Source organism: Tachypleus tridentatus, chromosome 7 (assembly GCF_004210375.1).
Source record: "Tachypleus tridentatus isolate NWPU-2018 chromosome 7, ASM421037v1, whole genome shotgun sequence".
NCBI classification, from domain to species: domain Eukaryota; kingdom Metazoa; phylum Arthropoda; class Merostomata; order Xiphosura; family Limulidae; genus Tachypleus; species Tachypleus tridentatus.
In genome coordinates, this window is record NC_134831.1 from 20,116,804 (window position 1) to 20,144,497 (window position 27,694).

General features: G+C 32.6%; 1 protein-coding gene across 10 annotated transcripts in view; it reads left to right on the forward strand.

Annotated features, from left to right (window-relative positions):
* The window catches only part of LOC143255253 (uncharacterized), a 108,587-nt gene that overhangs the window by 21,113 nt on the left and 59,780 nt on the right, over positions 1 to 27,694 (forward strand). For 3 of the 10 annotated variants that reach the window (XM_076510634.1, XM_076510640.1, XM_076510636.1), the window contains exons 2-3: positions 20,625 to 20,755; positions 24,227 to 24,579. In XM_076510634.1, the coding sequence (XP_076366749.1) occupies positions 24,289 to 24,579 (291 nt within the window). In that variant the 5' untranslated portion in view covers positions 20,625 to 20,755; positions 24,227 to 24,288. Of the gene's footprint in view, positions 1 to 457; positions 637 to 5,534; positions 5,854 to 19,872; positions 20,175 to 20,624; positions 20,756 to 24,226; positions 24,580 to 27,694 lie in introns of those variants that run through there. The other 7 variants (XM_076510631.1, XM_076510639.1, XM_076510641.1 and 4 more) reach the window with 5 other exon arrangements.

Below are 27,694 nucleotides of genomic sequence, written 5' to 3' on the forward strand. Positions count from 1 at the left end.
GTAACCCAATAGTTGGCGGTGGATAGTGATGACTAACTGCCTTCCCTCTAGTCTTACACTGCTAAATTAGGGACGGCTAGCGCAGATAGCCCTCGAGTAGTTTTGCGCGAAATTCAAACCAAACTAATCTACGTGGAAGTATTTTATCTAAACTAGGTATAAACATTATGCTTCCCAGTACTGAAACAAGATAAATAAAATGTAATTTCAAATAGTGTGAATTTAGTGTGGTAATTTTTAAAATTCACTCGTATTTTTGCCTTGACACAGTCAATAGATTTATAAAATACAAATTATTCTCCATCAGATGTCGTCTTATAACTGTGTAAGGATGTATTTTTGCCAATCGTTGTACATTGTATTTCTGCTGTGCCAGTTAATAGCTTTATAAAGTACAAATTATTGTCCGCCAGATGTCGCCTTATAATTGTACAAAAATGTGTTTTTAACGTTTCAGTTTTGGACGAAATTTTTTCTAACGGCCAGCTCGTTTGATTCTCTGGTGCAGAGCCATGACTGACGAAGTCACTGTAAAATATTGCTTTTTTAAGTGGAGAACCTGTAAACTGTGTCGGTATATTTTTTGATACCTCAGGCAAGTCGGGGAAGTAACCAAGTTCTGCCACCATTATAACGGTGAGACATATTTTATATCGAATACACATAGTGAAATCAATTTTGATATGCTTACATTTTTTGCATTATATTGTGGAGAGGTTTCAGTTTCTTGTAAAATTTACGTTATTTTTTCGATCATCAACAGCAAATCTTGAAATGATTAACTGAATTTCACCTTCAGTGCCTGTTAATTAGAAAACGTGATTAGATTCTGTTAATGTTACTATGTGAGCGTATTGATCCGCTGACTTCTTGGCGTGCTGGTACGATTAGGAGATACTTATTCGCCAACTCATCGTAACGATTTTTATAGTTTTAATGAAGTTTATTCCAAAGATTGTCGTCATAAACTGAATTTATTTAGTTTTTGATTCGGAGTTGAACATTTACGTTTTGTTGGTAGGTGCATAGTTTCATAGATAAGACATTATCATGATTAATTTATGGGAATGTTTGGTACTTTTTTCTGTAACTGTCCTATGAAACTTGCCCATTTACAATGTTCTTATAATAATCAAATCTACAAGATGACTACCCTATTATAACCATCTAAAACATAATGAAATAATGAACATAGCTTGAACTGCTTCAACGAACTCGTGTACATATGCTTAGGAGGTAATGAAAAAATAATTTATTTCACCAGAGCATTCCCAGGATATATTACAGAGGGGGAGAAGATGGCAAAATTATGTAAAAATATATATATATATATATATAGTGGGATTGAATAAATAGATTTGAATGAAGTTAAATTAGTAAATAAAATCATGAGGAAGGATTGCGTTAAAAACAGCAAATCCCAACCTCTGATTTATTATATTACAATCATAACTTTTTAAAAGCCAAAACACATAACAATTAAATAGAATACGCTGCATTTGTTTTTTTAAAAAAGATCCTAGGGTACAAGCTACAATGTGGGATTTTAAAGTGTATCTTAGGTTTTTTTGGTGACCGAGGAAGTAGGACCCACATTGCGGTGGGGATACACCTTATCAGACTTAACCCCCAATTCACTTGTCTCACCTGATGTGAGTGCTCAAGCCCATAACGTTCCACATTTATATCATTCTTCACTGCCTGCTAACAGTTGTGGGAAGCTAACTGTTCTCCCAAGATAAAATAAGAATAAGAAAAAGATTAAAAAAAAAATAATGTATTACAATTTGGGGGTAATTAAGGTGGAACTTACCTCTTGGTGTTAGAATTCCTGCCCCAATATAGCAATGTGTGTGTTTTCTTATAGCAAAGCCACATCAGGCTATCTTTTGAGCCAACCGACTGGAATCGAACCCCTGATTTTAGCGTTGTAAATCCGAAAACATACCGCTGTACTAGCGGGGGCCCCAATATGGTAGAGGCACTAATTAACACAACATTAAACCATATCAGTACACCAAGTTTACTGTGACTGTCGTGCTTTTATGTGTGGCTCAAGGTATACAACCACATAAAGTAATGTGTATTTTGTTTAATTTGTTAATTTTAATGTGCTTTGTTTTGAATTTTAAAAATTACAGTTATAATTAATACTGATAGAGTAACGAAATCAAAATGAAAGACTGCGTTGAAAACAAGTAGCAAATCTTGAACCTTTGGCTAATCATATTAGTTTGTTTTAACCTAAAAACAAGCCGAAATGAAAATAAGTTTAAAAAAAAACAACTGTCTACAAGTTAACATGAAAATGACCTAAGAAGGTCGAAACGTTGTTCACTGCTTTTATTAGTAGAAGTGTTAATACCCATATCAGCCGCCCTGGGATATATTTTTACTTCAAGTGGGTTTCAGGTCATTACGGAAAACGACGTTACAATTATATATACTTAAAAATATTTCTGATGTTTGTAGTTTTATTGAAAATAAACAATTATTACATAATAACAGAATCTCTTTAACCATAATTTCATTCGTTTTGTTTATTGGTCAACTATAAAAATACTTTCAAATCATAAAAATATTACCAAGTTATTACTAGTGATGATCGGTGCGGTAGTTTCCGAGATCCGAGTGTTGGACGTATACATTGCAAGGTCCATTATAATAAGAAATTGCTAAGGGGTTGTTACTGCTAAGTTTACGGAAAATGCCATTCACCCAATAATGATATTAAATTTCTGTTTTAATACATCACAGTGCATCCAAGTTTAAAGGTAATGTTAATTGTTTAAACACCAGTAAAGAGCGTGATCATTGTATTTCATTGTTTCAAAAATATTAAGGTTTCAATAAATTCGTAATATAAGGTTAGATTCTAATCCGTGCATTATGTGGATGTTGCGAGAACTTTAGTAACGTTAATGCCTTTCGAACAGAATCATAAAATTAGATTAAAACTTGGTTCATTGTTTCTTTAAAGTATCAGTAAAATAACGAACGAGAATTCACTTTAGTATATGTGAGATTTTTAGCAAGTATCATCACATATGATAGCAAGTTCAAATGTGTATATGTATGTAAAATAAGTATCCTGTAGATTTTAAAGTATAAACAGCTAAAAACGGGATTCAAAACACACATACACTGTCACGGATTTTCTATTATATCTTTATTTTATTATCGCTATTTCTTTTAGTCAAATATATACTCAGAAATACATGTATCGTTAAATGTGTATTGCAAAATTCCCGCATGTTCTCTAAATTTGTAAAAGATTCTCGAACATCAGAATCATATATATATATATGTGTGTGTGTGTAAATACCAGTATTATTGGGCCAACTGAACTATGTAGAACCTCAATTGAAAAGTTTAAATCCTAACACGCTGAGAGAGTTTATAATATTGTTGGGTTGCTACACTCTGTATACTGTAAATCTCGGAAGCTATAATTGTGCTGAACGCTTATTAATAAGTAAACTACAGATACTTGACCAGGAACATTTATATATTTCGAACATTGCCAATCGTTCAACGTCTTGGAATGTTACTATTTCTAAGAAGACATTATGTAACTTCCACTGTGAGAAATTTGCTTAAGACTAGACAATAATAGTTAGCTAGCATTCCCGCCAAGTGTAATGTGTGTATTAACGTAGAGTTACTTCACAGTTCGTGAACCATGGATAAACTATTCAGTTCCAGACGAGATTATTATTTGTGCAGTATTATTTGTGAGTTTGTAAAACTCTTGTATATAAACCAATATTTATAATACCCGTTATTATAAATTGTATCATTGTTTGTATATTAAAATATATTTGTGTTAAAGGTAGAAAATTGTGTGTATCAATCTTTCGGCAAATATCATAAATTTGGCACATGTCGACATTAAATTAACTTCTAAGTTTAAATTTCCAGCTAATTGAGATCGTAATACGAAACATAATAAATCGGAGACTTGTCCGAGATGAATTATATCACGTAAGAACACACCAGATTATTTTGTCACCGTAATCGTTATTTAACTTGGTACCAAAATGTTTATATTGTCTTATCGATATGGTTCGTGAATTTAAACTCGCAGACAGATACAGTACAAGTGTGAAACATTTAGTGGGTGCTTGTATGTAAGGTCAAGTCGGTGCTTATAAACCAGAGAAATACGTATGTCGAGGGTCACTCATTTTCAAAAAAGCGATGACAGTAAGGAAATGTTTATTCACTTTGTTGCTTGATAAACGCTAATGCCATTTTCGCGTGCGTTTATTTTTCAAATGTTTCTGAAAAATAAATAAAAACAAAATATCAGAAAATACTTGGCTAAACAGCAGGGCAACTTCTGTTATTTGGTATTAGCATATTATTTTATAATGTGCTGCTGTTATATCGTTAACGTGTGAATATAGTTTGTATTATTTTCTGTGTATAACATGTTTTCTTTTAGTGTAAATATATGGTTCCGTATCACTGTACTCGGTAATGGCGGGCGCGTGGAATCGGCGTTCTTGGCCAATATGTGTATGTAGAGTGCGCGCGCGTGTGCAAGATCTTTATACACAAATTTACGAAGAGGGTTACTATGTGATAACGTTACATACGTATAAACTTTGTATAAAGAGAATAGTAAAAACACAACACCAAAGGTTTATTCGGTTATAATGGTTGTAACTTAAGTTCGTTGAGGTCTTATATGGACAAAATAACTAGTATTTACTGTTATACCAATTAAAATTGTGTACATTGAACCTAAGTATGTGACAAATGCTCGTATTATTGTACACACACGCGCGCACGTATATATACATATATGCATATCAAGCGTTGGACAGAGATATTTAATAACTGATACATCATTCCATTTAAAGAAAGATTGCAATGCTCAATGTCCGATTTTTTAAAAAAATGGTAGGAGGTTTTCGTTCTGTTGTGGGAGGTACACACGATCTTCAAGTGCATGGTGTATTTTATTGACTGTGGTAACGTTTAGTAACATCATTGAATTGATGTGGGCAGAAAGACTATTTTGCTCTTATTTGATATTTAAAAAACAAAGAGAAACGAACTGAAATGTTTAGATACAAAAAATTAATTTATCTCCTAATTTTATATATTGTAGTTTTTTCGTAGCTTGTTTTTTATGCTTGGTATATTGGAAGGAGGTTGTCTATTTAACATGAATGCCCAGACATGACTAGCAGGAAAATATCAAGCCATTTCAGAAATGGAGCTAATCAATGCTGCATTCTGGCCCAGTAGTTGTTACTCTTGAACGTATATAAAGAAAAGTCGATGTTGAACTCGAGGAAATAGTTTTGTGTAGTTTGCTGAAATACGTATATTATCCATAAACGATTATTCTTATGTTAGTTTTTACTCAAGTAATTTGTGTCATGTAATTCTTGTTGTTTACAATCAGTATTGATAAATACATCATTCATTTTCCGACTCGAAAGACAAATGTGTAATGTCGTTGTACGCGATTTTCTGTCCATCCTTTACACGTTGCTTGTACGTCTGTATAAACACGTTGTGTACAGTGTTATTGATTAGTGAACTCGCAAGCTGTGTTATCTCTGTGATACGTTTTTTGGGCTTAGAAACTTAAACGGTTTTACTAAGGAAGGAGTCGTTATCGTTTTATTCTGCTAGCGTCAACCTCGTGGTTTTAAGATGCATCAACTTAAACGTATTATACATATATAAATTTGATTCAAATGCAAAGAAGTTTAGAAGAAAATTAATGAATTTGAACTGTAGTTTTTTGTTGTTTTTTCTATGCGCGTGTGTCTTGCCCACCTTAGCCGTTTGACTTCACAGTTTATAGGCTTACGTCGTCCACGCAGGAAAAAAGTTTGTATTTTGGTGTATTTTTATCCCTAATCTATTTATTGAAGCTGTCTAATAAAATTCTGGATTTCAGTGTTTATTTTTTTTCTCGAAAGAGAAAAACAACAAAAATCGAGAGATTTTGCTTGCCATATTTAACCATACTTATTTATCAAGAGTATAATTATTTTTATTATTATTTTCACCTCGAGGTAAGAGACATTTTTTGACTGAGCAGACTATTTTACTCCAAGCACTGAATAACAAAGAATGAAATAAAACTTTATCGATCAGTGGAGGCTCGTGTTCTTCCTTGCTGTAATGCTACTTCTAGGTAGAGATGGGATAATGTTAACTGTGTTATAAAGAAAAATGTTTCATTCGGTGAATCATTCGTTTTTATCTCTGTTTAGTGCTTGTCGCTCAGGGAAACGGTTAGTTCAATGTGTGTATATGGAAAATTGTTACTGGTGTAATAGCAATAAGTTCAAGTTTAGTTCCAATCTGGAATGAGGTTCTTTTATCTCATACCTATAAGTTAAATTGATAGTTATGAATTATTATTATTCATTAGAACTGAGGATTCATATATAAATTTGAAGTATACATCCAATGAATATGTAAGATGTACCACTTTTTAACATGAAGATAATGTTCTGTAAAGCAAATGATGAAAAGTACTGCATTTAGCAAAAGGCAAGCACATTTCAGTTTTTAATATATCTTTTATGGCAGGTAGGTTACCCCTTTGTTGTGTCATTGATCTGATCATAGTTTGTATTACTGACTTAAATTGGTAATTTTCATGCATATTTCAGTAATTTAGTGAGGATAAAACATTTGGGGATTATAAGTGAGTGAGAAGTCATTTGCCTTTTTCAGTATTTCTGAGGTTTAATGAAATGCATTAAACTGAAAACTCAAATTAGACACTTAAGTATTATTGTAAGAAATTAAAATCAAAGTATTTTGTTGCACTTTTGTGAAAGACAGAATAACAAATGTGTTTTAATTCCAGATGTTATTTTTAACTCACCAGTGTTGTCTTGCCCAAATACTGCAGCTTTATGAATCTTTGCTCTTGAATATCTGTAATATCAAAATAAGAAAAACATTTATTTGGAATAGTCCAGATTTCAAATAATTACTTTTCTTACATGTGTTTAAAGCCAATGTTGCAAATGGATTTCTTTTAGTAGGTCAACAGTCTTAAAAGATCTATTGAGATACAATGGGTCTTTTATATAGCTTGTGATGTATCATCCAATATGAAAAAAAATGTTGTATGACAAATGGTTTTTGTTTTTCATTGTTGTCTAAAAAGTGTTTAAGAGATTGCTGTGTTCAAAGCATCGAGTTATAAACATATATTGGTTCCATAGTTTATAGTATGCAATGATAAATAACTTATTTTTTCATAACTGCTTTCTAATTAGATATTTATAAAGCTACAGGATATTGTAAATTCACTTATAATGGTGAAAGATACCTGAAAATGTAATTGTTTTTCATTAAGTTGCAGTTTAGTTGGATGAACAATATGTTCCTTAATATAAGTATCTTTGTACCTTTGTAACAGTACTTAAGATTTAGAAGTAAATTATGTAAGGTACACAAACAAAATATATGCTATAGTAATGATAAATTCAAAACTGGCTCAAACACTTGGTAGGAGACAAATTTTAATATGTATGGATGAAAGACAAACTATTAACTTCATGAATATCTGTTAATCACAGAAGGAAGTAACCTTTTGTGTGCAATAGAAATTCCATTGAAGTTAAGACATTTTTTCCTTAAATTAAAAGAGGTTATCAAGGTTTGAAAATAATCCAAAATTTCTTGCAATTAAGTAAATCTCAACAATATAAACCTTGTGATTTTTCTGTTGTTTTTATTAAGAAATTCAACAAATGAGGTTGAAAGAAATAATTATTAAAATGCTTCCCCAAAACAAAATGTGTAAAATTTACAGTGCTACATCATGCTAACATACACTTCATTCACTATCAAACTTGTCTGCATAAAAAAAATATATATGGTGTTGGCTTTAACAATAAAAGTATTCAAGTTTTTTTATCATTATGAAACTATGCTGATTAGTTATGTTATTAGAATTTTTTCTTCATATGTAGGACATTAAATTGATTTGTTTATGTAAAATGAATTGCCAAGTGATTCCATCAGCCTTCTAAATACAAAGATTTAGTCATGTTATGGTTAGTTCACAAGACAGCAGGTGAAAGAATCTCTTATACTTTTAAAAGTGCATAATAGTACCATTTGAGCAGGTTGGTAATTATCACTGTTTTTTTCCAAAAAGCAGTGAAAATATGCATGTCATTTGAGTTTGTCAACAATGACAATTCAATAAGGAATACATATACTACAAGGCAAAATCTTCGGCCCTCAGTTTCTGATGTCTGACTGAAAGCAAAGTCATTTGGACAGACCCAGAAAATGCCACAGTTCTCAGTGATCCTGTTGACTGATTCATTCAATAATAGTCAGAAATTTAATCTCCATATGACCTTACCACATGAAACATGTTGTAGTCAATGTCTTATTTTAATTAATAACTGCCCTGGAAAGATGTTTATTTCAGATGCAAATGAAAAAGCATTGTGGTACCTAGAGGATATGCATTGTACAGAGTGACTGGAATTTATGACAGCGTGTGAGTGATGTGATGAATTGCATTTCAACATTTGCTGTACTGATGATGATACAGAAATGTATGTAGAGATGTGAATTTTACTGGATGTGTTGTAATGGTTTGTGTGGAAATATCTTGTATTTATAGTTGGGTCTTTTGTTTCTTTCAGAAAGTTAAATAATATTCATGGTGTGCTTGAATAATGATTTTGATTATGTCCATCTGACAATACTGTATGTTAACCCTGAAAAACAATATCATAATATATTGTGCTTAAAAACTGTGTTGATGGCTTTATAATCATTTTTCTCAACCAACATAGTTACCAGATCTAATACAACAGAACCTTTTTAGGATGAACCTTTATGTCATGTTGAACATCATGATTTTTTACTGTCATGTATGAACCAATTATAGAATATTTTTGACAAATAGGCCATAATTGTACAGCATACCTTCCAAGCACATTGTGGAGTATTGCTGAGATTTTTTTTTACAGTTATCAAGGTACTTATTTGCTTTCATTATATGTTGAGAATCACCATCTACTGTTATTTTACACAGCTGTGTTGGAGCTCCAGATTGAGAGTGTAACAAAAACTCTGTCCTTCCCTTTAAAACAGAAAAGTAAGAGAACAAAAGCATTATTATCTTATTTATCAGTGTATTAGTACGCCGTGTTGTCTACATGCAAGTTTTAACCACGATAATGGGTAAGAAGGCCTGTTAGATTGAAAAAACAACACACACACATACACTTTTTATTTGTATATAGCAACAACATGTTGGCAACATCATTCAGTGTAAGTTATTTAAAAAAACAGACTGAACTTTATTGAGAAAGTGTATGGTAAAAATGTATTCAAACTTGGAACAAATTTGTTTTGCATGTGGGTCATTCAAAACCTATCAAATGCTGAAGAATCATTAATAAGGGTTTTGATTTGATGAAAAAATGAAGCATCTGAAAAATTTAGAAATTTTTTGTACCATCTAGCATTAATAATGCATTACCTACAACAACAACAGATATAGACTTTGTTGAAAGTATTATGAGTTGAATATTTGTTGAAGATGACTTATCAGTAACTGTGCAGCATACTTTCCTGTTCATTCATATAGTTTATCATTACTGGCAAAAAAACATGCTTCATAGCTTAAGACTTTGTGGATTTAAGAATTATTCTGGTTATGTTATACTGAAGAAAAACGTAAGATATATTGCATATTTTGCATAAAGGCAAAGCTAGCTGTTGCAGGTAAAATTTATTTCTATAATAGAACATTTTCAAAAATGCTGTGAGAAAGCATAGTGGAAACGTAAATGGTAGGGACTATGATTTTGAACTATCCAATCTTTAACCCAATTCAAAACTGTGGGGAAGTATTATCTGGCCCAGGAGCCTTGCCATTTTTTAAACTTCTCAGCTTCCTTAACCAACTCAGAATTAATGAAGTAATCTTATTTTCAACTATCAATGTTCAACCCCTTACATCTTTATTAGTAAAATCTAAAGGAAAAGTAAAATTTAACAAACCAGTCATCTCATAATCATCAAATACCAGCCTTTCTTTATCATCCCTCAATTGTCCAATTCCTATCCCAACATTTTATCTACCTTTACAGTATTGAAAGAAATACTTATTGTTAAGTTTTACATTTTTATAAATCTTTTCTCATACATTTTTTTTGATGTCCTAATTTGCTATTTCACTCTTAATATTTTATAATTTTCTGAATCTTCTGTCATACCAGTGAATTTAAAATTCTCAAATTTATGATGATTTTCTTTGAATATAAATCAGTCTTCTTGCTATTTTTTTAATATTCTCAAGTTGGACAGGATTTAACTTGCATTTTACATATAAAGCCACTCCTCCAATCTTTAATACTCTGTCCCTATTAAATAGCCTGTAACCCTCTTTTTCAAAGAAACTTCTGTCATCAAAATCATCTTTGTTTAACCATGTTTTTGTCATTCCCATTACATTAAAATCCTGCATTCCTACATATGCTCTAAAGTCATTTGTTTTATTTCTTATACTTCTAACATTAGGCTTAATTGTTACTATTGTATACTTATAACTACTTCTGTATTTGTTTACCGTGGCAAACTTTTCTCTGCCTCCGATTCTTTTTGCATATAGTTTTTCCTTTATCTCATCACTGTCTAGTCCTAGTTTTAAACTTACCTTACAGTTGAGTTTCATAGCCTTAACACACAAACCAACTCCTACCTCTATTTAATTGTAAGCCATCTATTTCAGAGAGCCTCTTCTTTACTGAATTGATCCCACAAGTCTAACAATTCTCTCTACTGATTCTCACATTCTGACCTAACCCTGAAATTTAGCCCAGTGACCTATTTATAACTTCATTTGCATGATTAACTATGGGTGGTATTCCTGATAAAATTAAGTTATGACCTTTTTCTCTAAATGTCTTTATCAACCCTTTGTACTTATTAATTAGCTCCTCCTTTTCCTACATCATTAGCCCCATACATACACCACAAAAACTGCATCTCTTCTATCCCCCTTTATTAAATCTCCTGCTCTGTCAGTTATATCCTTCACCTGCAACTGTGGGTAGCATAATCTGATTCTTTTTTCACTGTTTACTCCACAGACTATTTTATCCACATACCTTTTCAGGGAATCACTCATAATTATAACTTCCTTATCTGAAGTTAATGTCACCACTTTGGGTGTCTCACAGTCGACAGGCTTTCTACCATGGGCTTTAGGTACTGGCAACCCACTGGGAGATTTGTCTACATTTTTTGCCCATAGAATGAATGTTATATCGGTCAGCCTCTATTTCCAGACATTGTGCACTTCATTCTGAACTTGTGACTCTGGTCAGGCTGACAAGTACTGTGGTCACCTGTTTCTACCTTCTGAATTTGCTGTGCTTTCCTATATCTTTCCTGAGGATTTTTTTTGCCTTTTTCCTTTGTTCCTATATCCTATGACCTGGGTCTTTCATTACTTCATGTATGTACTTTCTAAACCTTTTGGCCCCCCCCCATCCATCTTTTAACATTCAGGTTCATGTTGAAAAATTTGCTTCTCAGTTAGATAATAGTGTTGATATGTCTCATCACCTATGAGCTTTGGATCAGTCTGCTCTCCTCGTCATAGAGTGTGGATCCAAAATCTCTCATTAGTCTCATTCATGCTTAGTTTTTCCATATCCATCTTACACTCACAACTTTTTTGTGGTACCTTTTTACAGTCCTTTTCCTGTATGAGGTTATTCAAAGAAACATTGAGGATTTTCTGGGGACATCCTCTCCCTCCTTGTCTCCATATTGGCTCATTTGTCGTCTTTGGCTCTGGCTTTACAGGTGTGGTTTATATTGTATAAACCTTTTAGGTCAGGATGCTGTTTTTTATAAACTCATTTATCTGCTTCTTGTCACTGGAATTTATGTATGGCTTTATTTCTAAAACATTTAATCTTTGATATGGTCCTAGAGCTCTTGGACTTTCAGGTGGCATCAGTGCAGTGCTATTCTGGCCTTTCTCATCTGGTAACCATCTTAGTTGGAACTTAGTATAGTGCCAGTTTTGTTTTCTTGTCTTTCTTTTTCTCAACCCTTACCCTGCCCCTCTCCTTGTGTTGCCATAGCTTATCATTTTTCTCAGCAACATGACACACTTCCAATAGTTCCCCTAGATTTGGGCTTAGTAGGAACTTGACTTGTGACCTTCATTCATTGGAGACATTTTTTCATTATTGATGTTTATATTTTTCAGGTTTTGCCATAAGTCCTCGAAATTCCATTTCTTGTTCCAGGCACCTGTTTCCTTCCCTTCTCTTTGGGATTCCATAATTTGTCAGCATTTATCAGAGACTGTAGAAGACCTTCTCACTCTTCAGGCTACTAAACCTGTTATACATCATACACAGGAATTTTACTACTGTTTTTTTTCTCCAAAAGACAGGAGACTGGAGGCATGTTAATGATCTGTCATGCCTCAGTCAATTTCTTCACCTCCCACATTTCACTATGGAGTTCTACTTTACTCTTCAGTGGGCAATTTCTTTGGGTCTATGGATGACCAAGATAGATGTCTCTGATGCTTATCTGTATAGTCCCATTTCAGAATGATCTTTTACTTATTTTTGGCTCATCCTTTAAGGGGTGGTGTACTAATGTTTTACCATACCCTTCAGGCTGGTTTCTGCTCCTTATGTTTTCTCTTGGTTGGTGAGAACTTGTGCTCATCATCTTCATGCCCAGAAGCTGCATTTCCATTTTTATATGGATGGGTGACTACTTCTGGCCTATTCCAAACAGAGTTGACCATTTATACTCATCAGCTCCTTCCTAAAGCTGCTTGGGTAGGCTTGGTAATGAAATTGGAGAAGTCCTTCTTGTGTATTTCCTAATATATTGTGCTTTTGGCTGTCTTCTTCAATGTTCTTTTTTTTTTTTTTTTTGACTCAGCTGTACAGAATTGTCAATTTGCCATGCCCTGTCTGCTCCCTCACTTTTTTGCATGTGAGGCTCTGTTGCTTTGGGGGTTTGTGGCCTTCTATGACACTGCTAACCTTTATCAGTTGTGCAGATGTGCTCCCTTCAGTGAACTCTACATGATCAATAACAGCTTACTTGAGATCCTTTGAATGCTTCAATGACAGTTACTTCTTCCCTTGTAGACAGTCTCCTTTGGTGGTTGGACAAGACTTGCACATCAGAAGGTGTCCCACTTCCTCTTCCTCTATATTATGCCTGTTTATGAATTAATCTTATCAGGATTAGGGTGTATAAGTCAATTATCAGGAGGCTTCAGGTCATTTGCCTATCAACAGACAGCCTTTATACATCACTGTTTAGAGCTCCTAGCCATTCATAAGGCTTCTGATCACTTTCTTCCTATTAACAGACGTTGTCTGGAAATGAACCATTCTGACAATTAAAGTGATGGCTTATGTCAATTACCAAGGCTGCACCTGATAAAGATACCTCTGATTTTATACAGCAGATCTCCTATATTGAACCCACATGCAACACATTTCAGGTACTTTCAGCCTCATGGCAAATTGTCTTTCCCACCCTAAGAAGATTTACTCTATGAAGTGGTCCCTTTATTCACTTGTTTTCCTTTGGGTTCATAATTTCTGGGATTTTCTTCACATTAGTGCATTTTCCACTGTTCTAAATTGCCAGTTACCCCTCTCCTTGTCCCCGGTACACCATCCTCAAGCTTTAACTATAGATGCCTTCAGTCAAGATTGGTCATGTATATTCCTATATGTTTATTCTCCTATATGATTACTTCATCAGGTAGTTTCCCTTATCCAGGCCACTCTGTACCAGGTCCTTCTGATGAGTGCCCCCGACTCAACCTTGGCTTTCTTGTTGATTCTGATTACAATTTTTCTCTCCTGTATCATTCCTTTATTGCCCAACCTTCTTTTACAATCCCAATTTGCTGGTTCTGCATCTTATACTTCATGTCATCCATCTTAACACCTAGCTTTTATCTGGTTCTTGGCAAAAAGATCTGATGTCTCTTATTGTGTAGCTTTTAATTTGACTCTTTCCCTCTGTCCTTGGATGTTTATTGGCAAAACTGAAAGGTCTTTTGCACATGGGCCCAGGCTCGGGGATTTTCTGCTGCTTATCCAACTGTTGTTAGTGTCTCCAAATTTCTCATGGTGTTTTGACTCGGGGTCTTCAGTCTCCTCAGTTTTAGGCTATTGTGCAGTTTTATTCTACAACTTTTATTCTTTCCTGTTACCCAAGATTTTTTTCTTGCCTATCCTTACCATGTTAATTAATTCATTTTGGATTAATTGACCTACTTACAACCTGTTTTATCAGATTGGGATATTAATGTGGTCCTCCATTCAGACTTATTTCCTTGTGTTTTTTTTTTTGTTTTTGTTTCAGCTGTCCGTAGGGCATATTTCCTTCTTTGGGCATCAGCAGTGGGACTTGTTTGCCATTGACATTATACACACATTTTACCAGCATGCCTATCTTCTACTTTACCTAGATCAGTTTCTCTTTTCCAAAACCTTGGATGACTCCTCCTTTTTGCCTATTTTCCTTCCCTCTATTTCTCAGTTCTACCCCATCCTGATTTGGATAGACTTCTATGTCCTGTTCATGCCTTCATTGTTATATTATCCACAAGCTTCACTCTATGGTTCTCATTTATTTATCCAAAGATATCTCCCCTTTAACCTGCATTAGTTAGGTTTGTCAGTTGATACAGTTTACTTATTCTTCCTTATATCCTTTCTACAGTACTTTGTTCTGTGTAACTTCTTATCAAATTCAACACCTTACCTTTTCCATTGCTTCTTATTTTTGTTGGCCTTTGGTGGATGTTCTACATTTGGGCATGTGGACCAACCCTAATACATTTATCTTCTACTTCCTGTATGTGATTAGGGGACTTCCCAGGGAAGGTTCTGTTTTTTTCATTTACCTCCTCTGGGATCTAAACATCTGCCCCTATGTTTGCTTTGCTTGGTGACCCATGAAGGGGAGTATAGAATCCTGGTGGTTGAGGGGTCCAACCCTAACACATTACTTTGGCCTTGAATTTCTGTCAATTGGCTGGTCCACTTGGGCTAGGATCAACCAAGTACCAGTGTTAGATGTTCTCAACAGGTGTTGTGAACATTGCATCTGATGCTGGTGTTTGGGTACAGTGCTCATGAAACACTAGCATTGCTGAGGTGTTCTTGTTTGGCATTGTAGTGTGTCTCCTCATAGGATTCCATGGTGGGTGGGATCAGTGGGCACAGAATAGTTCTTTTTTATTATGGATTCTCCAAATAAAACGTAAATAAAATAGTGAAAAAACAGTCCACAGGTAAATGATCATGTCATGAAGATTCTGAGCAGCAATCTTCGACGTCTGTATCACCTGTACCTCATTTTCTTATACTATATTTTCTTTCAGAGAAACCTTTAGGGCAAATGTCTCCCTTTTTTTTTTATTCAGAGGGATTAGAGGGGCTTGCTAGCTCTCCAAAGTCAGTCAAAAAGCTTTGCTCTTGTAATATATTGGTGGAAACATCCACATCTCAATACAGTGAATTCCTCTTGTATTCAAAGGCAATTGGGGATATACTTATTGAGGTTACACCTCATGCAACTTTGAATTCATCATGAGGAGTTATTGTTGAGAGGGATTTGAAGAACATCCCCGAGTCATAGATTCTCACTGGTTTCTTCACCCAAGGAGTTTCTGCAGTGAGGCATATCTCCACTGCAAAAAATGAATTATGATGCCAACCAATGTCCTCATTCTGACATTTACATCATCATGTACACCTGTCACCACCAAGGCAGTTTATCTTAACTGCAGGGTATGGCCATGCATTCCAAACCCTCTTGGATGTTTCCAGTGTCAGCGGGTCAGTCATTCTAAGATGTCTTGTCATGGTCCTTTGACATGTGCTCATTGTGGTGGCAAGGACCACGATGCCTATAAGTGTGAAACAGACCTTCATTACATTAGTTGCAATGGCTCTGACAAGTCCTACTTTCATTCTTGCCCTGGAAAAAAAAGAGGTGCAGCATTGAAAATGATTCAAAACATTGCTTACCCTGAGGCTCGAAAGTTGGTGTTCACCACTTAATCTCGGATGTATGCTGCTGCACTTCATTCCACTACTACAGTGGGAGTGCAGACAGTTCTCTCTGTGCCTCCAAAAGAATCATTCTCAAACCATATGAAAACTCTTTCAACCTCCATAGTTTAAAAAGTTGATGAATCAATATCAACACTCATCTATGTTCCTAACATTCATTCTAGCAAACCCCAAGATCCAGTTCCATTGGTTTGGGATATGGGCATTTCCTTGGGTACATATTGTTCTTCTGCCCCAAGATGCAAAATGATAATTCATTTACATCCTCAGTCGCTGGAATCCTCTTCCAACTACAAAAACCAGCCCATTCGACCCAGGGCAGGATCCATGGAGAAAATGGCCGTAACGTCAAATAACTCGAAACCAGGACTGGAAAGGCCAAATTCAGGTGACTAACACTGCTGTTTGAACTACCAGTTAGTCATCCTGTCAAGTGATAGTAAATAAAATTTTGCTACAAGTCTTTTAAAACTTGTATTACTTTACTTTCTGAAAATGACCATAATATCAAATATCTCTAAACCAGGACTGGGAAGGCCAACTTCAGGTGACTAATGCTGATTTTTGAACTGACTTGTTAGTCATCCTGGTGAGTAATGATAATTACAATTATGCCACAGAATGTCCTTTACATCTTGAATTACCATAGTTTTTCTCTTACTGCTGTAGACTAGATGTAAAAATTGGATTTAATGCTATTTATTATTTTATTTCAAAAATTAATCTTTGTTTTGTTTCACCTTAATTTCTCTTTATGAATTTTAATAATTTTATTTTAATTTAACTTTTTACTAGATGTTTGTGGCAGATAGCTTAGTTGCTTTGCACCATAAAACATTAAACCAAACAACCAATCATCTTGCATTATTTATTCAGTTTTGGCTTCCTCAGGTTTTCACTTACCACCTGTTGCTGTAATTAAGACTTTGGTAAAACTCTGACACTTGATATGTCTTTCTTAATCCTTTCTTTTTTCTAGGTGGCTATTTTTCATACCTTCATTACATGGATCTTGCTCTGTGGTGAGTAGTGTCTGACCAGGTAATTTTTAATTCTGAATCAGCATGTTGACCAGTGCTTTCCTTTCTGTGGCTTCACACACTCATCTTTCAGATGGGGTGTTTTACAAGATTGTTTGTAGATGAATAACTTCATGATATTTCCTTCATAAATAGGCCCATCCCAGACTGTACCATACATAGACTTCATTGGTAAAGTAGAATAGTATATCTGTCCATCCCTGCTATGCCTCATTTGAATAAATTAATGTGGTCTGCTTTTCAAAATATGTTTTAATGACCACTCATTGCACTCTCTCAGGTGTTGATGTTCCATGAATTTTCCAATGCATTTTCAGCCCACTTTTTTCTAGTGGAGTACCAGAGTCCTTACCACTTACCAGTTTCAAGCTGCTAGATGGTTTCCACCTAAGTTGACTCTAACCATTCTGTTTAGAGCATTACCCTTTGCATGGATGTCAGTACCCCTCACGTAATCCAATCAAAATGAATCTTAACACAGGTTTCAGGTTGTCTATTTTACTCTCTTTGTTTCCTTATTCTATATTGTGAGTCATAGCAGGGGCAGGTTGGATTGTTTTAGTTCTGTTCTTGCCTCATTTTTGTTCTTTCTTATTATGTGGGTGTTATTGCCTTTTGGATGGTCTTGAGCTGTTTCATGGTTGTGGGAGTTGATTGCATGTGACAGATTTTCTTTTCATACCAGATGTAAAATTCTTGGCTCAATAGCTCAAGAGTTAATTCTGTGTAACAACCCAGCTATCAGAATGTTTCTCAGTTCACAAGTTCTGGGATTTGAGGTGAAGATGGTATGATCCTCATCCTACCTTCGTGTGGATGTCAGTATTCCACTTGGAGGTTTTAGGTATAGTTAACTTAGTATGATCCACCTTGCCTTAGCCACTTTACACCATGGGATGCACCTATATTTGTCCACTTTTTTAATTGTGGGATTGAATTACCATATCTTTCTCCAGTTAGGATCTCCTTCTTACCACATTCTCTCTCACCTGGATGTGCTCCCCTCCTTTTCCATCTTTATCTCTTACCCATTCCACAAATGGGTAAAGAGTATACCTATATCAGAAGTGGTGAAGTTCCCCTCTTCAGATCTGAATCTTCATCTACAAAGGTATCATATGGATGTTTTCAGGAGTTACATGTGTTCTTCTCTCATCAGTGTGGCATTCTAGCTAATCTTTTGAATAGAGGGAAGTACCATATTGGAAGTTATAATTTTCCTATACTGCAAATGTATTTCCAAAAGGTATATCTTCTGCTCATTTTTGGTGATTCCATTGTCTGCCAAACTTTGAAGTAAAAGCTCATTAGAGGTGTATAGAGGGAGTTGCACATCATGTGAGTATACTGTGTTCCTGTTGGTGGTGAAGTGACACATGATGATTTGTATGTCAGACCTGTTGGAATCATTTGATTTCAGTTGGGAGGTGTGGAGGGCTTGTGGTATATGTAATAAAAAATTATGCAAATAGAGGGCAGCAATAAATGAGAACAGCTAACTTGGGAGTGGATGTAAGTACCTATCGGAAATACATTTTCAGTGTAGGAAAATTATATTTTTCTTGGTACTGTAAAAGAAATAGGAATGATAGATTCTTATACAATGTAGTTTTATTTCCCAAGATGCAACTAGAGTTCAGATATATAGAACTTGTGCATTTAATATCAAATATTGTCTTTTTACAATGTACAGTTGGCTATTAATACTAATCCCAGTATGTATGAAAGACAAATTTTGATTTTTTTTATGTCCTGTCTATATATTTACCTAAGCATTACATGTCCCAATAGGTGAATGTCTTAGAAGGCTGTACGCAAGTTTATAAGTTTCACTTTCTATCATGCTGACTAAGTGAGAATGTAGAAGAATCTGTATATTACAGTGTTACAAGTGTATCTCAATTAAAATACAAATTCAACTGATTTTCCTCCACCCCTCAAAGACTCGAGCTTTGTTTTGGAAAAATATAGCTTTAGATCAACTGATTAAATAAATCATATTTTAAGAAATAAAGATATACTGATAATGTTTACCAATGTTTTTTTTGTGGTTTTTTTTGCAAGAATAATTTAAAATTTTTATTTAACATGAAATTCTGGATATAAACATTTTTAACAACTATTAGGAAGAATCCATGCTGAATGGACTTCATGTTTGAAGCAAACTTTAAGATATTCTGTTATTTGTTTTTTCACAAAATAAAAGTGACATTATTTCTGTGTACTTTATTTTTCTATATCTGATCTGAAATAGTTAGAATGGAATTGCAATGCAACTTTTATTTCTAGTTGGTAATGTTAGAAATTTTGCTAATAGTTTAAAGTTTATACACTTATTAATTGATGAAGGATTACTGTTTTTTAGATAATTTAATGAAACATTCTGTAAAACACATTTAGTTCACACTAGAATTTGAAGAAAAAGGGTGTGAGAGAGAAAAAACAACTGTTACTTTGATAAAAGGAATAAATATTGTAATTTTAGTTTTATTCAAAAGAACAACTGACTTTTATGAGTTTTGAATATCAAATACAAATTTTAAGATTTGTGTGCAATATAAGTGGAAAACTTGCATATTGTGAAAAGCATTTGGAATATCTACATTATATTTAAAAACTCCTTGTTCACTGTTCAGTTGGTGGATATAATTTGTTTCCCCTCTATTAATGCTATTTATAAACATCTATTCTTGACCTGACCTATTTTTGTGTCTTACTTGCTTACACTTTTAGTTGTGATATATGTAGGAACACATGGAAATACTGGTAGAGATGCATGAGTGTAGTCATGTATAGCTCTCTGAAGTTAGCTTTTTTACCACTGCCTTTCCTTTGTTTTTCTACTGTTCTTCAACTTTCTAAAGACAAATTATGCTTCAGGCCTTAAAAAGATAATTTATTAGATAGGCATGGAATTTTTATTATTTCTATTCTTTAACTCTGGATTTTGGTGAATGTTTGATGATTGAAAATTTAAACACCCTTACTGATTTAAAATTAAGTTGAGAAACAGAGTATCTAGTTGGTAAGTGATACCATTCTAATAATTTTAAAAATGACACATTTTAGGAAATATTTTAACCTTTAGGTTTAATAATTTGTATTTAAGATATAACATTTTTACACCATTGCATGTTTTGGGAAAACAAATTAAGACATTGCAGACTTTAAAGTTTCTGATGCAAAAATTTCACTTTCTTTAATTTATGGCAAGTTTGGCCTTTTAAAGATTTTCATTTTGTTGTTAAACTTGATGTAACAATGTTTACACATGTGGAAAAATCCTTTAAAAGCATCATGATAATTACTTTTGAACTGATATATCATGCAGAATGTAAAAAACGTCTGTTTATTAGTGTGATTTTTGTAAGTGTGTGAGGGAAAGTATTATTTTGAAGTTTTATAAATAGTAAAATTAAGATTATTAAATGTGCAGTACATAACTTTTTAAATAAAACTGTTTATTCATTTGTAGGATAGATGTCTTGCTAAATATTAGTAGCAAACTATGGGAAGGAACTTTTTAATTGAGACCCTGTGCCTTGTAAATTGTCAGTAATTTCATCTACAACTATGTAACTTACCATTGAAGAAATGATGAAAAAGGTAAGTTTAAAGTTATTGCACTTAGTTTTGAAGGGTTATTTAATAACACCTAAATAATTTGTTTTTACAGATCAGTTTTGATGATATGTAAAAGCATGAAACTCTTAGTTTTATGCAACTGATTTTTTTGTTACTTCTTCAATTTAAGTTTTCTTTAGTTGGTTGTATGGTGGACTATTTTCTGAAACAAATGCAAAACAGATTTATAATCTAAACATAGACTGTAGGCCTAAGGTAGTTACAAAATGATAGAAAATAAAGGAAGGAACAAAAATCAAAGTTAAACCTGTTGAATCACACAGGTAATGCTTTGTGTGGTTTGCTTCAAATACAAATTTTGGTTATCTCAAAACATGAAAGTTAATTAATAAATTATTTCACTCTTTAACAGAAACTTTAACATTATTTTTTCTAATTAACTTTCCCATCTATTTTTTTGAGTTTGTTTTCAAATAGTGTGAAGACATTGAAGCATCCTATGTAGTAATTTTGTAGTTTATATTATTAACTGTATTTTCTTTACCTTGAACATTATTTATAACAACAAGGATTTACTGATTCCTGAGAAACAAACTACAGCATTTCCATTTTTTTTTTAAATTCTGTTTTATGTGTACTACTGTTTATAGAATCCTTGTCTGTCAGGTGACTCATGTTCTTTGAATAGCAGGTTCTACTTTCATCAGCAGTTGTAAAACAGAGTTTTCATTGTAAGGTAGGGGTCTTTTTCTTGAAGGGGGGTAATGTTATTATCTGCCAAGATTGACAGAGCTATCTTCACATATTAGATGGTAATTTGTGTTTTTTTAGGGCTAAATGTGATTTTCCTTGTTCTTCATGAGTCCATCTTGATGCAGGATATCTTGTGCTGTTACATATTAAAGTAAATTACTGTGTTTTTAGTGGTTGTCATTTTGTACAATAGAAAGTACTCGAGTTTTGTATAAATGGAAATGGATTAGAACTGAACTTTGTATTTAGAAAATATACAGATAGGTGTATATAAACTGTAGTTCGTATTGACCCACCTCCCATGAGAAAGATACTAAGGAAACTTTCGTTTGTTTCTCATGCTAATTTATGTAGTGTTTTATGTTGACTTATATTTCCAATGCACATTGATAGTAGTATTGAACACTTTGAATATTTATGATGTTAAGTTGATTCACTGTTCATTGAAATGCATCTTAATCATGAAGATGGGTTTGTTGTGTTGCTTGTAATTTCAGTTCTTTTATATAGATTACATATGTATGAAATGTCTAGTTGTATCACATAACTTGACGTGAGTTGATACGCTTAAATATTTCTTTCTGGTTAAAAATGTTTGAAAGAAAAGTAAATCATAATACATCATTATGTCTCTGCAGAGAGACAGTTTTTTTTTATTGATTCTTTTTTCTTCCCATTATTTCTTCTTATTCCAAACACTTTTCAGTTGCCTTACATTTCTTCATTTCTTGGTGGATTGACTTGAAACTTGGTAGGGTTATACCTTGGTCCAGTATGCCCTTTTTCTTTTATTTAATACAGACTTGTTTAGATATGTTTGAGTGAAAAGTCAAACATCTCATAAATGTATATTTTGAGCTCATATTTTATCATATTTAGAGCAGTTAAGATGAAACCTGGCACAAATAAAATTTAATGTATCCAACATATTGACCTATAAAAAGATGGATTGACTTATTTTGAGGTAGAGGGGCAGAGTTCACAAGAGGACACAATTTTGGAGTTTTTTTGTCTGTTACTTGGCCATGTTTTGAACAGTTACTTTGGATTTTGTTGTAAAGATACGCATAATGATAAACAAAAATGGTGGAATTACCTATTTTTAAAAACTATTGGGGTGAATGTCAAGATACTACAAAAAAGCTTAATTTTTGTAGGTTTTTGATCATTACTCTATTGTATTTCATCCAATTTACATGAAATTTGGTACAATGTTTGATTACAGGTCCTTTATATTTATGCACAAAGATGTGGAATGTGCCCATTCGTGGTTATTTTAAGAGGATTAGAAGGTTGAATAAACTCATAATTTTAGGGTTTGGGCCAAACTTTTAGTCTTGTTTTGACTAGTTTATATAAAATTTACTAAAACAAAATACTCTCTAGAGGTCTCAAGCAGTGATATAGACAGTTTTTTATTTATGTTGGGATGATTGCATTGCACAGACATGTTGCATTTGCTTATGGATGTTGGTTTGTCATGTAGAATGACTGTTATATCAATAAAATAAAATAACTCAGTTGTAGTGCTTTATGATTTATACAAATATAACATTAAAGAACAGTTAGCATAGTTGAGTTGTCACTAATGAAATAGCTATTTATGCAACTGTTTTATTTCAAACTCACTTCTGACTAGGTACATCTTGAACCCAATTATATTTTAGTAAGAATTTTATAGCTGTGTTTCTCCAAATATATAATTTAGAGTTTGTATTAATGACTAGATATGTTTTCACTTTACACCTCTTTACGTAAAGTGTAATCTTCAAAATTACAAAAAAGAAGAAATCAAGATAAAAATATGTAACACTTTCAATGCTTTTGTGTTTTCCAGAGTTCTATAAGTTATTTAAATTATTTTCAGACCTTTTGTGACAATTTTTTCTTTCATATTTTTATTTGAGTTATTATAAAGATGAGTAAGGTTTGTCAAATACATTCTGACATTTAGGAATGAGTGAGAATAAATTCATACAAACAGGGTAGTAGCTTAATCTAGTGAGAGGAAAGAGAGAGGTTATCCCCACATTTTACAAAGGAAAATTTTTGTCTTAGTTTGCAGTATTTTGCAAGTTACACTTTTAAGATGTAAACAAAATGCTTACACCATTTTTCTGTGCAATTTAATACCAATAATGCTTTGGAGGTAAATCAAATCATGCAGTCCTTTTTTTTTTTTTATTTTTATGTAGAATTATGTACAGCTCACAGAAACTTTCATTCTCAGCAACTGAGAGGCTAATTGCAGATACTTGTGTTTTTGACTTGCAATTAAACATTAGATACACAACTTTTTGTATAATCATGTGAGTTTGGACTTTCTTCACAGTATTTCAATATTTATTGAAATTCAAATGCTGTTTCAGTGTTTCCATATGTTAATGGAAAATTCCTTCAGAATTTGTAGAAAACATTTTGATGTGGTTTCTGATATTATTCAAGCCCAAACTATGACTGTTTTTGTTTTATTCAAATGTCATAAATCTATTCATTTCTACTTTTTGATGCTTGTTTTCACTGGGTAATGGCTTTTGTTTGATTTTTTTGTGGTCACACATTTTGTTTGGTTTCTAATTTGAGGTGTTTCATTTGTCGTTCTTGATACACGAACAAATTCTATCCAGTAAGTTATCTACTAACCATGTTTAATGAAGTTGTATGAAAGTTTTCATTTGATTTATATCTGATGCTTATTTTTACCATTCCTTAAAAGTAATCACTTTTTTCTGTTTTTAGCTTGTAGCTTTAACCGAAATGCCATTAGTTAGATAAGTAGCTGAAACCCAAAACAACAAACAATGGAAAAGCAACCGGGAGCTAGGACCTCGCATTTAGCGAAGCAAGAAGAAATAGAACTAGAAGAAGATGAAGGTTGTATTAACCCTGTACCAGTGATGATTCATATTGAAGATAGAGAAGGTGGAAGAGAGAAAGAGGATCAAGAGGATGATTCAGATGGAGGAGGGGAAGACGACGGTATTGGAAGTGATGGTGATGTTTCTTCTCGTACACATAGTTCACCCAGACCAAGCTCTAGACAATCACCTGTATCTGGATATGTGGGAAAAGAAAAAAAGGCACAATCCAAGGTAAGCATAATACACTTAGTTTTGTTTCAGAGTTCTACTATCTCCTTTAACTTTATTGTAATTTCGAATGTTAGCGTTATTTAAGATAAAACACATACATGCTAATTATTATGTTGTGTGTCAGTAAAGATCATTACTTCTATATCACTATTTTCTCAACATGCCAAATTGGATTAGCATTATTTTCTCTGTGCTTGGATGCACACATAAAAGATACATCAGTTAAATATTTCTAAAATATTAGTTTCTATAATAAAAGAACAAATATTCCCCATGGTTAATAAAATTAAGAAACAAGAAAAATGATTATCAGAGTTAGGTTTTTGTGTCATCCACTGTGAATCTCATGACTTGCTAGTCCTGATGCTGTTAATAGTGTTAATAGTAGTCATGTCACAATAATGTGTCAAACGACTAAAGTGTATTTTCATTAGTTCTATAAAATGTGCAGAAAATTCCAAAAATAAATGTTAAAATTTAAATATTTGCTTTTTTCAGGTAGTTATTTGTTCTTTAATCTATAATATTTTTTGCTTTGACTATGGATATTTTTAGTACAATGAATCTTTCTATTGGAATTCATTTTGTGCTTGCCTGTTGCATACTTTCATATTTTGTGGCATTATTTTTCTACAAGGAATCTCAGGGTTATTTTAAGCTTTGGACCACGTAAATACATTCATTTATACTAGACCAATCTTCAGTTGTTCATTTCTTGCATAGTTGTGAAAATAATTTATTTCCGTGTGGTTTTATAGTGGTTTTGAATAGCCTGACCTATTTTTTGAATTTGCTTTTCTTAATATTTGAATATTTTTGCATAGCCAAGTCATTGTGTATATTTATATATTGCTCTGAAAAATAAATACATGTGCTCTGCTAATGTTACTCTCAAACCAGTCTTAAAAGGTTAATATGCAAACAAGTCACAGGCTTTATACAAGTCCTTGAAATCTTTGAAGTTGTGAAAAATGAACCCTGAAAATTCCACTGTTGGAAATCTAGAAAAAATACATTTCCAAATCTTAATTTGTGAAAATTTCTGAAATATTAGTTTCTATAATAAAAAACAAATATGACCCATTGTTAAGAAATTAAAGAAACAAGCAAAAAGGTTTGATTATCAGAAATAGGTTTTTATATGTTTTGTGTCATCTACTGTGAATCTCATGACTTGCATGTCCTGATACTGTTGCAGTATCTTCTTTCCTGTAGAAATCTGACAAAAGGTCATGGAATGTTTTTATTTTTTTTTGTAAAGTCTATTTGGACCTAGTGTTATTTATCTTATCTTATCTCAATGTTTTTATTGTTTATCTTTGTTTATAGTTTTTATACTTTCCAAAATATTGCTCTTTTCTACCTACTTGTAACAATGTTTTCTTTTATTATTATTAAGACAAAAACATTAAATCTTAAAGTAGTCATTGTATTCTCTGTACAAGTTATTTGAATTTTTTAATATTTAATGAATGTTACAAGGTAGTTCTATTTGATTTATGAAATAGTTTATGTGAATGTATCTTAAGTATTAATATGAATTAACTTGTTCTGCATGTGAAATGTTGAACTTGAATGTATTTCCAATGATGTAGAATTTTATTAAATTAATACATAGTAATGTTTGAAATTTAAGAGTATTATGAGCATGTATTTTCAATGAAACAGTAGTATGAAATTTATTTGTTTTTAGTAAATTTGATACATTGCAGCTGAATGATTTGTGAGTCTTAATACAGCAGGTTGCAATGAATACATACTGATTTTTCTAATCAGATTTGTTCTGCTGATTGTGCATTGTTGTGGCTGGTTTGCTTTCAAATCCAATTCAGTTTTTTGGTTTTATTTTTATGATGACGGATATTTTGTTTTTATGAAAAGTGTACTAAATGGAACTATTTCTATTAGGTTTGAGAACAATTTTATATCAAGGTGGTAAACAATGTGGTGTGTTTTATGTGTTTATCAAATTGTTATTTGTCTGATAATTTTATTTCTACAAGTCTTTGGCTTCTTTTGCAGTAATGATGCTCACTGCATATAAGTATATTTTTAATACAACAATTCACATCCAACATTTCTGTAAATTATTCTAATTTATTACATTCTTGAATTGTTCAATGAAATTTATTACCTCTAACTTAAAGCAGTAGAGTAAAATTTTGAGCCTGCTGAAAGCAAATTTCAAACACTTTAAAATCAGAATGACAATTAAATAGACAATAAGCTTTAATATGGAAACCGCACAGAGTTTTATAAGAACAGCATTTCTTGAAGGAGTTTCAAAGTATCAGCATCTACTGTGTATTACTAATGTGTGATTAATTTTATTAAAACAACAGGTTGAACCTAAGTATTTAATTATAAATTAGTTTCCTTGATGGCTGCAATTAGTTCCGAGGCTTTACAAATTTATGTTGGTGATGAGGAAAGTTATTTGCTTCACTTTTTCTGGTTGAATAAAAGATACTTCAAGCATACAGTTATATAATTCCTTTCTTTCTGTTATAAATATTTACTTTGAGGAATTTAGAAACTTTATTTAAGCTGTTTATAAAATTAATTTCAGCACTTAACTAACTATTTGATTAAGGACTAAATTTATTTGGGTATTTTAAAATATGGCTGTTTATATTTTGTTAAAAATCTTCCACCTATTTATGATGTGCATGTAAATTACTATATAAATTACATTCAGTTTCAAAAGTATCCTCATAAAGTAATGTTTTTTTTTTCCCTTTTCCTTTATAGTGTTATACCTTATTTAACCTTGATTCTAACAGTTCAAAACATTGTGGGCTGAGGTGATGTGACAAACTAGCACTAACCTCAGTAATCTTAGTTGTAATTTTATTTTCATATATAGTATTTGTGAACATTATACTCATAGTGTAAATTCAGTAAATTAAAGAGTGAATATATTTATATTCCTTTCTTAGTTGCTATGTCTTCACATTTTCAAAAGTTCACCAAAACTGAAAACCTTATTAAAAAAAAAAAGGCTGTTTATGTTTGTTGTTACTGTTATTCAGGCTACATTGTAGTGAACTAAAATCTCTTTGCACTAATAACTTGTTTCTGTTGTAAGCCACGTGTGATTAAACAAATTAATATT